This window comes from Prionailurus bengalensis, chromosome A1 (assembly GCF_016509475.1).
Source record: "Prionailurus bengalensis isolate Pbe53 chromosome A1, Fcat_Pben_1.1_paternal_pri, whole genome shotgun sequence".
Taxonomy (NCBI): Eukaryota; Metazoa; Chordata; class Mammalia; order Carnivora; family Felidae; genus Prionailurus; species Prionailurus bengalensis.
In genome coordinates, this window is record NC_057343.1 from 109267324 (window position 1) to 109281274 (window position 13951).

General features: G+C 37.0%; 1 protein-coding gene across 2 annotated transcripts in view; it reads right to left on the reverse strand.

Annotated features, from left to right (window-relative positions):
* FNIP1 (folliculin interacting protein 1) overlaps positions 1 to 13951 on the reverse strand; it is a 155602-nt gene that overhangs the window by 85351 nt on the left and 56300 nt on the right. For both annotated transcript variants that reach the window (XM_043587069.1, XM_043587060.1), the window contains exon 2: positions 2079 to 2205. In XM_043587069.1, coding sequence (XP_043443004.1) covers positions 2079 to 2205 — 127 coding nt within the window. The remainder of the gene's footprint in view (positions 1 to 2078; positions 2206 to 13951) is intronic.

Consider the following 13951-nt stretch of genomic DNA (forward strand, 5'->3'; position numbering starts at 1 on the left):
TAACTGATTATATATGCATGGGTTTATATCTGGGCTCTCTACCAAAATGATTTTTTGAAATGTTAAAAAGATTCTGGTAGTGGCTTCCCTCTCCATTTAGAACTTAATCTAAATTTCTAACCCAGAGACTGATAAAGCCCTAAATACTCTGGTTCCTGCTGTCTTTCTCTCTCCAATTTCATCTCTAGCTACTTTACATACTACTTGCTATCAATCCAGACTGACATTTTTTTAGTTCCTTCAATTCATGAAGCTTCTAAGTCACTTTGTAGTCTGCATTTGTAAGTCCTTCTACCAGGAATATTCATCCCCTATTGCATGCCTTGGGTTTCTTCAGATGTCAGCTGGAATTTCACTTCCTCAATGAGACCTCTTAATACCCCTACATCCAAAATGAGGAAAACTGGTTCCCTTCCTAGGGAATCTCATAAGCATTCTGTGTGTTTCATTCACAGCACTTAATCACAATTTGGTATTATTTATTTGTGTATTTATTTGTTCAGTGTCTACTTCCCCTAAAAGGATACCTTATTGTAGGTACCAAGGAGCAAAGACTGCTAAATCTCCAAGTGCCTAGTACTTATAAATCTTTAGTTATTTGCACAAATAAGCAATATTTTAAGAACATTCTGCAATGCTCTTTTCTAATCAGATTGAAAAAAGTATCCAAAGAATGGCTAAGAAATCTAAACAAAGCACCATCTCCAGAAAACTGAGAAATGTGTTAGTAATTAGAAGGGACACTGTAAAACATGGCAATGAAATTAACTCAAAAATTAGTCAAGTTTCTATTATATGCCACTGTAGTGGATGCTGAGGATGCAGTTGTAAATAAAATAGACTATGGCCAATATATCAAATATTTTTAATAACACAAAATCGCAAATATAAATTCCTAAGTCTCAAAAAATGAGTATTTGTTGGCTTTAACAGACAATTCTAGGAAAAGCTTTCCCAAAGCATTTTGTTTCCAGTTATTTAGCAAAATGTTAGTGAAAATTATTTAGAGGAAGGGAGAAAACACTGTTCCAGGGTTTGATTTCCACATTAGAGATGTACAGAATGAGTCTTTAGCAGTAGAAGAAGTAAAGATAATAGCAATCACCTAGGTTTTTGTGAAAATTCGTAATGAATGGGAAACCTCACTAAAATGGAATCAGAGGGTTCAGCAGGAGTAGCGCTCATGCCCTAGCATTCATACCTAACTGCAGACTCAACAGGAAGAGACAGACTTGACCTTACAGGCACTTGACCCTGCATGAGGATGGTACTCCACTACTCCACCCAAGGAATAGACGCGTTCCTCATTCTTCTCACCCCACTGCCACCCACGGGTAGCTCCACCAATGAGAAGCCACGACACTTCAAACTCCCCAGTTTACCCCAATGGACTTTTTGTTCTGAACCACCTTCCCAACTTACCCTTTTTCTCCTTAAAAAAGCATGTCTCTCCTTTGTTCCTTAGACTTACCTATGGTTTTGCTTCAGCTTGTTTGTCCCGGATTACAATTTTTTTTTATTCCCAAATAAACCCACCTTTTGCTAGTAAAATAACTAGCATATCTATTTTTAAGGTTAACATTTTCTAGGACAACCAAGTGAATGTCCATGTATTACTCTTAAACTAGTCATAATATATTTCAAAATATGACATCGAAAGTTAACAAAATAGGTGCTCTTTTTACGATGGTAGAGCAGGGGGAAATATCATGCACTAAGGGCTAGATGTAATGTGCTTTGCTCCTTCAGACAAATAAATTCACCTCTCTAGGTCACACTTCTCACAACTGTAAGATGGGAGTTTGGACCAGATCCTCTATAAGGATCTCTGAAGCTCTAGTCATATCTCACAATACAATTATGTAGGAAAATAAATAATCAAATTAAAATGTTCTCTGGTGATAGAATGATAATAAAGTTCTTTCATTTAAAATTTTTCAAAATCACAGCTCTAAATTTTGAAAATATGATAAAGATGTTTTGTAACGACAAAAGTGTCATAATTGAAATTTCACTCCTTCTTTCTTGAATTATAATATGTGACATTAAATTTCAACCAAATCAATAATGATGCTCACCGATACTGATATGTCCTCATTTTTTCTCTTAACACTGGAGTCAAACAAGACATTTCTCCCTCGTCTTTCACAGTCTTGATACACAATCAGTCGAATTTGGCTTGGATCAAACTCTGGCAAAGGCCAACTTTAAAGAAAAATAAAGATCCATTAGTTACTCTAATAAATACTCCACATAAATTCCTAGAAATAAAATCTATATAATAAAACCCTAAGCTGTGGTATTGCTATAGAATATATAGCAGTTCTTTCTATTAAATACCATCAGTTAGTTTAGGACTAAAAACTCATACGGCAATGACATTTTAGATTAAAAAGTAAAAACAAAAGTTCTAGGAAGTGTATATAAAATATAGTCATCCCATATGAATCTAAAAATGGTTAACTTAATAAAAATATGTGGCTACACTTAATGTAATGAAAATACAAATTGTTTCATGGCATGGACCCAGGTGGCTTAATGCTAACCCACATTTTTAAACAGTTTTATTCTGATTCTTTATATATAAATGTAAAAACAGAAACAGTTTTCAGATTAAGTAACAGCAGCTAATTACTTATAGAAACAATAACAAGTAAAAAAAAATAAGGAATGACCAAATGCAGTTGAAATTCTCATATAAAGCTCGTGTGAATAAAAACTGGCTCAATTTCCTTAGAGAGCAGTTTTTTATTTTACTTTATTTTACTATTTTATTTTATTTTATTTTATTTTATTTTATTTTATTTTATTTTATGTTTATTTATTTTGAGAGAGACAGAGAGCATGTGCGCAAGTGGAGGTAGGGGCAGAGAGAGAGGAGAGAAAGAGAATACCAAGCAGGCTCCACACTGACAGGGCTCAAACTCATCAATCGTGAGATCATGACACAAGCCAAAATCAAGTCAGACACATAACCAACTGAGCCACTCAGGCACCCTGGCAAGTAGACTTTTTCTAAATTCCTATATCCAACTCTTTAGTTCCCATGTTCCTCTGATGAGCCTTTCCAATCAAGCTTTTTTGATGTTTTTAAAGTTTATTTATTTATTTTGAGAGAGAGACAGTGTGAGCAGTGGAGGGGCAGAGAAAGAGGGAAACTCTCAAACAGGCTTCACACTCAGCGCTGAGCCTGATGCAAGGCTCAATCCCAGAACCAGAAAATCATGACCTGAGTCGAAATCAAGAGTTGGACACTCAACCGAGCCCCCAGGCACCCCTTAAAATACATATAATAAATAGACAAAATCTAGTAAAACTGATTTTTAGTTTTACTAGCAATTCCGTGCCATGCCATTACACAATAATCTTCATAACAGCACTGTTATGGAAACAATGCAAATGTTTATCAAGAGTAGAATGGATAAACATATTATCGTATACTCAGACTATGAATATATGTATGTATTCAGACACAATAAATACAATGAATGAACTTCAACTATAGACAAAAACATAGATCAACCCTGAGTAAAAGAAATTAGACAATGGTATGCTCACACAAAACACACACACACAGTTACTGTATTTTTCCATTTACACAAAGTTTAAATCAGATTAAGTTTTACATACAGATGCATATTTAGTTTTTAAAACTAAAAGGAAAATGAAGGGATACCGTCAAAAGTTTGAGAGTGGTTACCTCTGGGGATAAGGCTGGAGGTGGTGGTGGTATAACCAGAAAGGTACACACCAGGTAGACTGGGCACTATGTTCTATTTTTAGACTTGACAGTGCTTACATCAATATTCACTCTAGAGTATTAAAAAAAGCCACTTCTTTGGTTTATGTATGTTTACATATGCATTCTTTGTCATAATTTAAAAAGATTAAAGAAATGAGTAGATAAGAGAAAAGAGAGAAAAAGAGAAAACAATGAACTGTATGGTAAAGATACCTGTCCAGTGAACTGAATACAATACACCTGATGGGACAGTTGCTAACTGCTATTCCAGGGGCTATGTGTTGTTACTTAATGTCAGGATGAACGGTCAATTCCTCACAATCCATCAGTTACAACTCGTGACTGGGTTCCTTCACCTCCTTAAGAGAATCATAACACTTAATGCATCTTAAATTGACCCATAACTGGCAACATAAAATATCTTCATTCCAAATTCTTGACAGTAAATACAATTTTAATTTTCTCCTGTCTAATCCTTAGTAAACATCTGTATTAAGAACTGATTTACCGGGGTGCCTGAGTGGTTCAGTCAGTTAAGCATCCGACTTTGGCTCAGGTCATGATCTCACGGTTCGTGAGTTCGAGCCCGGCATCGGGCTCTGGACTAACAGCACAGAGCCTGGGGCCTACTTCAGATTCTGTGTCTCTCTCTGTCTGCCCCTCCGCTGCTTGCACTCTGTCTCTCGCATTGTCTCAAAAATAAATAAACATTAAAAAAAATTTTTTTAATAAAAAAAAAAAAAAAAAAACTGACTTACCAAACTGTGGCTTGCTGTTATGCAAAGGAAACTATAAAAGAATACACACCAACATACAGGTAAGAGGAAAGAGGTCTTATGGAAACTAGAAAGAACATTTTCGAGAGGAAGAAGAAATACCAGGGCAGTGACTAAAAAGCACCCACTAGTTGTAGAACAAAGAAGTCTGTGGGGACCATGGCAAAGACACTTCTAAGGAAGTTCAACAGATTGCAGAGGATTGAAGAATGAATAGGAACAGAGAAAATACCGAATTTAGGACAAATGTCAAGGAAATAAAGAAAGACATGAAATCATGGAGGGACAGCTTTTTTTTTTGTTATTAAAAAGGACACATGTGAACATATTTACATACTGATGACGATGAATATAAAGTGGAAGAGAGATGATGACGGATACAGCAAAGCCTCCAAAGAAGTAGAGTTGGATAGATATAGACTACAGGTGAAAGGATTCACATCAAACAGGAGAAAGGATAATCCATGCACTAGGATGGAAATAAAGGAGGCAAAGATGGACATGCATATAGAAAGAACTGTAAATATAAAGGTAAGATGTTGAGAAAATTCATTCTAACAGCTCTAATTTCTTTGTAAAATAGATGAAGGGAAATAAAAGTTGTAAAATGCAGGAAAAGTAGAGAGTAAAATAGAGAAGAACAGTGATGTGGGAATGAAAACTACGATGACTAGGAAACATAAGGTTTCTGGGAAATTCAGGAAGTCTACATGATGTTCAAGACTATGAATATATACCTGCCACCAACTACACAGTTAAGTCATTTTTTGTAACAAACACTCCTTTTCTTGAATTTGGATCAGATTGAGCCAAGGCAAGGATTATGATAGGGAGACAGGACAAAAACAAAGGGGAGCCTGGGAGATAGAACAAAAGACTGACAAAAATATACCTGGAATGATGGACAGTGAAATCTAGGCTCGTTAGGTAAGAAAGTGAGGAGGGGGGAAGCTAACAGATTAGAAGAACATGAAGGCAGTGAGGTCAAAGTGCTGAAATAATATGAAGAGCTATGGGGGGAGGCAGGAAGACAAGGACTAGAAAACCATCATCATAGGGTAGAATACTAGACTTAAGACACTAGAGGTGTAAGATATTAACTATTAGAATGAAAAGTTCATTCATTCATTCAATACAAATATGTGCCTACCAAGTGCCAAGCACTGGTTAGGGCAAGTTAGGTAAGAACCTGCTGTGGAAGCAAGAAACAGCAAGAGCAAAGTAAAAAAGAAATGGATATGTTAACTTCAGATAAATAGCTGATGAAATAAAGAAATCAAAACAAGGAATCAATAAACTGTGATAGAATGTGGTAGTAAGGATATGCTATGTGAGTCAGTAAGGTATATTCATTTTTTTTAAGTGCATATCTGGACGAAATGTTCTGAAGAAAATGAAAACTTAGGCTTTGCTAGATGTAGAGTATTCCAACAGAGCTGGAATGAGCAGTGGCCACCATCTCATTCATCCAACACCCTGTGATCTCAAGATACACAAAGAATAAAATCTAAATTCCTTTGCTTAGATGTAAAAATGACCAAAATCCGGCCCTGATCTACCTTTCCAGACTTCCTTCATGTTACCCATAGTATCAACACAATGATCTCAAAGGTGCAAAGACATACCACACAATTTCAAAGTTCCATACCTTTGTATGAGTTACTACCTCCACCTGAAATATCCTCAACCACCTTGGCAAAACTCCCATTCATTCTTAAAGATCTAGCTTAAATGTCACCTCTGTGGAAGCTCTTTAGTAATTCCACCAGCAGAGTTAGCTGTTGACTTCTGAGATTACAATGACTTTAGATTAGATCTAGTAATATTTTCCACACTGTACTTTTTATCTGTTCACATTTTCTTCCACTAGAAAGAGAGATCTCCATAAGGAAAGCTTACTTATCTTTGTTTAGTTTTGTTTTTTTTTTAAGTTTATTTATTTATTTTGAGAGAGAAAGGGACAGCACAAGTGGGGGAGCGGCAAAGACAGAGAGAAAGAATCCCAAACAGGCTCCATGTTGCCAGCACAGAGCCCAACTTGGGGTTCAAACTCACAAAACCATGAGATCATGACCTGAGCTGAAACCAAGAGTCAGACACAACCTACTGAGCCACCCAGGAACCCCTCATCTTTGAATTCTTCGATCCAAGCACATTAAATAAGTAAAACAACATAATCTCAAGAAACCAGTCAGTTACGCATCCAGCTCTTGATCTCAGCTCAGCTCAGGTCATGATCTCACAGTTCTTGAGTTCGAACCCTACAATGGGATGTGTGCTGATGGCGCAGAGCCTGCTTGGGATTCTGTCTCTCCTTTTCTCTGCCCCTCCCTCGCTTGGGCTCTCTCTCTCTCAAAATAAATAAACTTGAATAAATAAATAAATAAATAAATAAATAATGAAAGATTGATAAAATGGACTAGATCAAAATTTAAAACCTGCATATCAAAAGAGAGTTAAAAAAAAAAAAGGCCAGCCATAAACTGGAAGAAAGTATTTCAAATGTATATAACTGAGGAAAGGATTTGTATACAAAGAACTCCTACAAAGCAATAAAATAATCCAATTTTAAAATGGGATCAAAAGACTGGAGCATTTTACATACGTATGTATGTGAATAATGAATGATCAAAAGCACATGGAAAAGATGCTATCAGTACCAATCATTAGAGAAATGCAACTTAGAACCCTCCACAGCTACTAAAATAGCTAATATTAAAAGGACTAATACACCAGTTGATGGTAAGAATACGAAGCACTTGGAATTCTCACACACTGTTAGTAAGAGCATAAAAGGAGACAACCATTTGGTAAAATTACTTGGCAGCTATGACCCAGCAATTATTCTCATAGTACTTGACAAGAGAAATAAAAATTTATGTTCCCAGAAATGCCCCCTCCGGTTTTATTCATCATAGCAAAAAAACTGGGAACAGCATAAATGATCATTAATGGGAGAATGAATAAACAACCTAGAATGTACATTTCTACAATGAAATACCATTCCAAAATAACGAGCAATGAGCCACTGATAACACAGTAACATAGATGAACCCTAAAAACATTAAGTGAAAAAATCCAGACACAGAAGCATACATATTGTTGTTGTTGTTTTTTAACATTTATTTATTTTTGAGAAGCAGAGACAGAGCATGAGCAGGGGAGGGGCAGAGAGAGAAGGAGACAAAATCTGAAGCAGGCCCCAGGCTCTGAGCAATCAGCATAGAGTCCAATGTGGGGCGCAAATTTACAAGCCAAGAGATCATGTCCTGAGCCAATTGAGCCACCCAGCTGCTCCAGAAGCATACATACATATTGTTAATTTCATGTATATGTAGTTCTAGAACAGATAAAACTCATCCATGCTGAGAGAAACCCAAACAGTGGTTGGTCAGAGGTGGAGGGAGCAAGGGGGAATGGACTAGAAAAGTGCATGAAGGAACTTTACGGAGTAACTGAAATATTCTAGATCTTGATTGGGGTTTTAGTTAAACAGGTATATGTATACATTTTTCAAAATTAATCACATTATACACTTAGAATTATGTGTATTTTATGTAAATTTTTAAAAAGAGGATTAAAAAATAATAAAAATAAATTTGAAAATTAAAGAGGATTGTAGGGAGAAAAAACAACACTGTATGTAACCAAACTATGTATTTACATTACAGACTTCTCATTAAAACAGAGATATTAAACATTTACCACACTAAAAGCACAATGCCAGGTGCTGGGAATATATCTGTTGTCACATTCTTTATCTATGTATTCTTTCACTGACTTAAAAGCATTCATTAAGCACGAAAGGAAAAGATAACTATACCATGAGAAGGTTCATAGTCTAATAGAAAAATAATCAATTGGGGCGCCTGGGTGGCGCAGTCGGTTAAGCGTCCGACTTCAGCCAGGTCACGATCTCGCGGTCCGTGAGTTCAAGCCCTGCGTCGGGCTCTGGGCTGATGGCTCAGAGCCTGGAGCCTGTTTCCGATTCTGTGTCTCCCTCTCTCTCTGCCCCTCCCCCGTTCATGCTCTGTCTCTCTCTGTCCCAAAAATAAATAAACGTTGAAAAAAAAAATTTTTTTTTAAAAATTTAAAAAAAAAAAAAGAAAAATAATCAATTTATCAATCTGATATAGTCTATGACTGAGGCAAACTTAAAATCTAGTCAAGACATTTGCATAGGGAGGTCAGTAAGGACTCACTAAAAATTAATAGTAAATGATACACAATAAATAATAAAATTTAACACACATTATCTATTATATACCAACTACTGTTCTAAGTGCATTACATGTGTTGATTCATTTATCTTCACAACATTAATTCATTTGATCTTCGTAACAACTCTATTCCTATTTTATAGGTAAGAAAACTAAGGCAGGGAGAGATTAAGTCACTTGCCCAAAATGACATAGCTACCTACTAAAAATAGCAATGCTGGGTTTAGATTCCAAGTAGTATGTCTGTGAGTACAGGATCTTAACGATTATTCTGTACTATAGATTAAGCAGGAAGTACTACTTAAAGCTAACCATTCTCTTCACTGAAAGAAGAAAACAGCATGTGTTGTAATTCTTAGTGACTGTAGCTCAGGAGCGTGCAGTGTAGTTTGTAGCAAACTACAAAGGCAGGCTGGAGCCAGATCACTCAGAAGCACTTCACAGAAACAGAAACACAAAAGAACCTGATCATTCAGGCAGTGAATAAACAAGGGTGTCAAACAGGTGAAAAGATCATTTGTGCATTTCAGAAAATCACACTGACAGAAAATCACATTGAGAAATGACTAGAATGGGAGGTCTAGAGGTAAGATAAACTTAACAAAACAACAGCACTGAAGACAGAAAGAAAGGGACAGAGTTAGTTATTATTTAGGAGATAGACATGACCTGAAAGGCTGTATATGAAGAGTGAGGAAAGAGGATGGCTGACTCTCAGGTTTCCAATTTGATGAAAACAGGTATCATTAACCAAGGTGGAGAATACAGGGGGAAAGCAAGTTTGGGATAAGGGCATAAACAGACTGAGTTTGGAGAGTCTGAAACACAGCTGCAGAAAAGTGTTCAAGAGACTGATGAAAAAATGCTCTGGAGCGTAGGAAGAAAGCTGAGACTAGAGTTTTGGACAAAGGAATTACTGACACGTGTTGGTACTGAAATTATTCAGGAAGAACATATTAGTTGAAAAGAGAAAACAAAGTGAAGGACCAATGAACTAGAATTTTAGGACATGGCAATAATTAAAGGACAGGTAGAAAAAAAGCAGAGAAGCCAGGGAAGATCAGTAAAGACAGACCACTAGAGAGAAAAAAGAAAACCCATTGGTAAGAGGTTATTTCGAAAGTCAAGGAAGATCTAAAAAAAAAAAGAAAAAAGAAAAAAAAAGTCAATATTAAGATAAAGGAATACTGTACAGTACCAAAAGCCAAATTTATAAAGGCTAAAAGTGCCCATGGGATTTGTCAATTTGGGGGTCTTTGGTACTCTTGCAAGAACGCTTTCAGTGGAAAAGTGCGATGGGGTGGGGTAATCACACAGCAATGGCAATGGAATGAAGGGAAAAGAGCTGAGACAATTAAGATAGTAAGTATGTGTGCTATTTGCAAAGGTTTCCCTGTGAAAAGGGAAGAGACAGGAATAACGTGCCCATATAATTCACCACATACACTGCAGAGTTTTAAATGTAAAGGAAGATCCTAAACACACAGGAGTAAACTGAGATTATCTTGGCAACCAAAGTCTATAGTCACCCCAAACAGGTAGGTGAAGTAGGGGCACCTGGGTGGCTCAGTCGGTTGAGCGTCTGACTTCGGCTCAGGTCATAATCTCACATTTTGCGGGTTCGAGCCCCACATCAGGCTCTGTGCTGACCGCTTGCTCAAAGCCTGGAGCCTGCTTCGGATGCTGTGTCTCCTTCTCTCTATGCCCCTCCCCCGCTCACGCTTTGTCTCATTCTGTTTCTCAAAAATAAACAAATGTAAAAAAAAAATTAAAAAAAAAAAGAAAAAGAGGTGAAGCTACAAGAGGCTTTTTTTTAAAGAAAAAAATGTAGACAGATCTTCATATATCTTTTATACACATATATATATTCTTTTATTCTTTCTACCTATCTTTATATCTAAAAAGGGTATACACCTAAATGTATGTATTTCCAAATTTATGAGAAGGTAGCAGAGAAACAGTTTAAAAAAGCAACCAGAGAAAACTGTTGGACTAAGATTCCAAACAAATTAGGACACAGTATCCTGGGTAAGGCTAATGAACTACAAGGTACACTTACTGAGGCAAGAAAAAAAAGGATCTACAAATGAAAATTACTGCAGATAGGTTTTCAGGTTGAAGAGACTAGAAACTAAGCATTTGTACTGATCACTTCTGTTTTTTTCTAAAAAGTAGAAGTCAAGCACGTACCTAAATATATATGAGATAGATGTGTGGCCTGAACTGGGGTATAGGGTTTGAGAGATAAAGGTCTGACAAAGTCATCAAAAAAAAAAAAAAAGAAAGAAAAAAAAAGCAGGGGGTGGGGTGGGGTGGGGTAGTGCTAACCTAAGAAAAGCATAAGCCAAAGCACTATCAAGCCAGCTGAGCTAAAAACTATAAATCTGTGATAGGACTAATTTTTTCAACTATCACAAGTTAACCTAGGTACGGAAGGGGCAAAAGTAGACAATGGATTTAACAGGAAATCTTCTGAGTAGCTGCAATGGAAAACCAGGGGCAAGGCTGTTAAGAGTGATATTGAGAAAGAAATTCTGGACACATGGTCAGGATGGAGGTGATGGAAGGAAAACAAAACAAAACAAAACAAAACAAAAAAAACAGTAGTCTCTGGGGCGCCTGGGTGGCGCAGTCGGTTAAGCGTCCGACTTCAGCCAGGTCACGATCTCGCGGTCCGGGAGTTCGAGCCCCGCATCAGGCTCTGGGCTGATGGCTCGGAGCCTGGAGCCTGTTTCCGATTCTGTGTCTCCCTCTCTCTCTGCCCCTCCCCCGTTCATGCTCTGTCTCTCTCTGTCCCAAAAATAAATAAAAAAAACGTTGAAAAAATTAAAAAAAAAAAAAAAAACAGTAGTCTCAATGAAGTTAGACAGCAAATTTATATGAGAGATCAAAGGATATGAAGTTGTGGTCAGAATAGGAGCATCCCAAAAAGAGAGTAGAGTCAGTTCACACTTAGGCTCAAGGCATAGCTAAGAACAGATCAAGGTAGACAGTAGGAGAAAGAGAGTAAGAGGAGGTACTGTGAAGCCAGAATGTTAGATGTGTGGGTTGCCCAAGACGATGGTGCAAAGTGATCAGGAAAGAAACGCTATCACCTAAATGTCAAAGTTCTTGAAGAATACAAGGGAGCCATCTGGTAGAATGTCAGCAGTGGATGCCATCAATAAAATAGAGCAAAGTGTGTTCTTATGGCAAAGGCCTCAGAAAAGAAGAGGTTTTCATGAGAGGACAAGAACAATCTGCCAGCAATAATACGGGCCAAGTTCCTACAGCCAGTATTGGGTAGTGTGTGGAAAAATAAACACCCATACTGAAAGGGCAAAAGGAGGAATTACGGCCCATGATAACAAAAATGTGGAGAAATTGCAAAGAAAATGAAAACACAAAGAAGGAATTCTAAATGGTGCAGAGAAAAGGCAGCATAGGCATTAATGGATGGGGAAGGGAATGATGGTGACATGAAGAAGGCTCAATACCTGCAGGGCTCAGACTGTGGGATATGCCTGAATAAGAACAGAGATGTAAATAACACAGCTTTATATTTAAATAGAAATCTTGTGTGAAGTTGTTCTGACAACAGAAGGTCTTACAGTCATTCACTGTTTAAAAAAAAAAAAATGTCTGATCAAGTTATCTGGAATGAGGGGCACCTACTTGGCTCAGCTGGTGAGCCTCTGACTTTGGCTCTTAAGTCATGATCTCACAGTTCATGAGGTCCAGCCCCACAATGGGCTCTGTGTTGACAGCTCTGACACTGGAGCCTGCTTTGAATTCTGTGTCTCCCTCTCTCTCTCTGCCCCTCCCCGACTCATGCTATTCCTCTCTCTCTCAAAAATAGGTAAACATTGAAAAAAAAAGTTTTTTTTAACTTATCTGGAAAGAGATGGGGCGCCTGGGTGGCTCAGTCAGTTGAGCATCCGACTTCAGCTCAGGTCATGATCTCACAGTTTGTGGATTCGAGCCCCACATCAGGCTCTGTGCTGACAGCTTGCTCAGAGCCTGCAGCCTGCTTCAGATTCTGTGTCTCCTTCTGTCTCTCTGCCCCTCCCCCGTTCATGCTCTGTCTCTGTCTCTCCAAAATAAATAAATGTTAAAAAAAATTTTTTTAAGTTATCTGGAAAGAGATCTGTGACTTAGAAGACTAAATACCTGAAATGGAGAGGGTTTACTGACAGAGTTATGATTTCCCTTATCCTATAATAGAAACAAGTTGTGAATCCTGAAATTTATAGACACGCCAAACTGAAATTGACTAAATTGATGTTACCAAAAAGGTGCCTGACGAATTAATTCTATTTGAAATATACTTGAAGAACATATTAAATACGATAACCCCAAAGTGACTCCTTTAATAGGCAAATAATTGTAAACAGTTAACAGTAATCTTAAATTTATTCAGTTTTCAAATGAAAAATAAAAGAGAAGCATAAATGACCTACCTAACATCACTGTTCTGGTGAGGCTATCTGGTCTCCCCCATTCCATTCACACCCACCTCTATCTTCCACTGGCATTCACTTCTACTCAGCACGCAAACAGTATGGTATGACCCTTTATTATACCAAAACCTAATCTTTGATATCTAATCGACTATGCTTTCTATTTCACCTTGTTGCCTTTTTATCAAAATTTAACTGAAGACATAACTAAGTCAAATCATTAACAGTGATAAGCACACCATTCACAAAAGTTATTTGTAACTTTTGCTATAGCAAAACTTTCCTCAGTATTAGGCTACTGTGTTCAACTTAATATTAATTTAAACATTAGTAAGAAAACTACTCGATAAACCACAAACTATTTTAAGACTCTATACAGATGTTATTTATAGTTTATGTTAACTTATCTGCTCTGCATGTTTTTTATCTAACACTTTCAAAGAATGCTAACAGAAAATAAACATGCTAGAAGAGGCACCTCCCTTAACACACTGACACTGCTAAATCATGCATTCTCGATGGGAGCAAGATGGCTTCCCAAGAGGAGACAAAACAATCTTAAAGGCTCCTTGGGGGGGAACAATAAAGGTAAAAAAAAAAAAGATTGAGAAACATCAGGCTAAATGTTAGTTTGTATCTCAACACATTTAATGATTGTCACACTTAGATGTAATATCTACATATTTTACTTTTTCTTTCCTATTTGACCAACTCTTTTGCCTCAACAATTAAATTTCATGCACTTGTAGATAAACACCACCTAGTCTTCTCTTC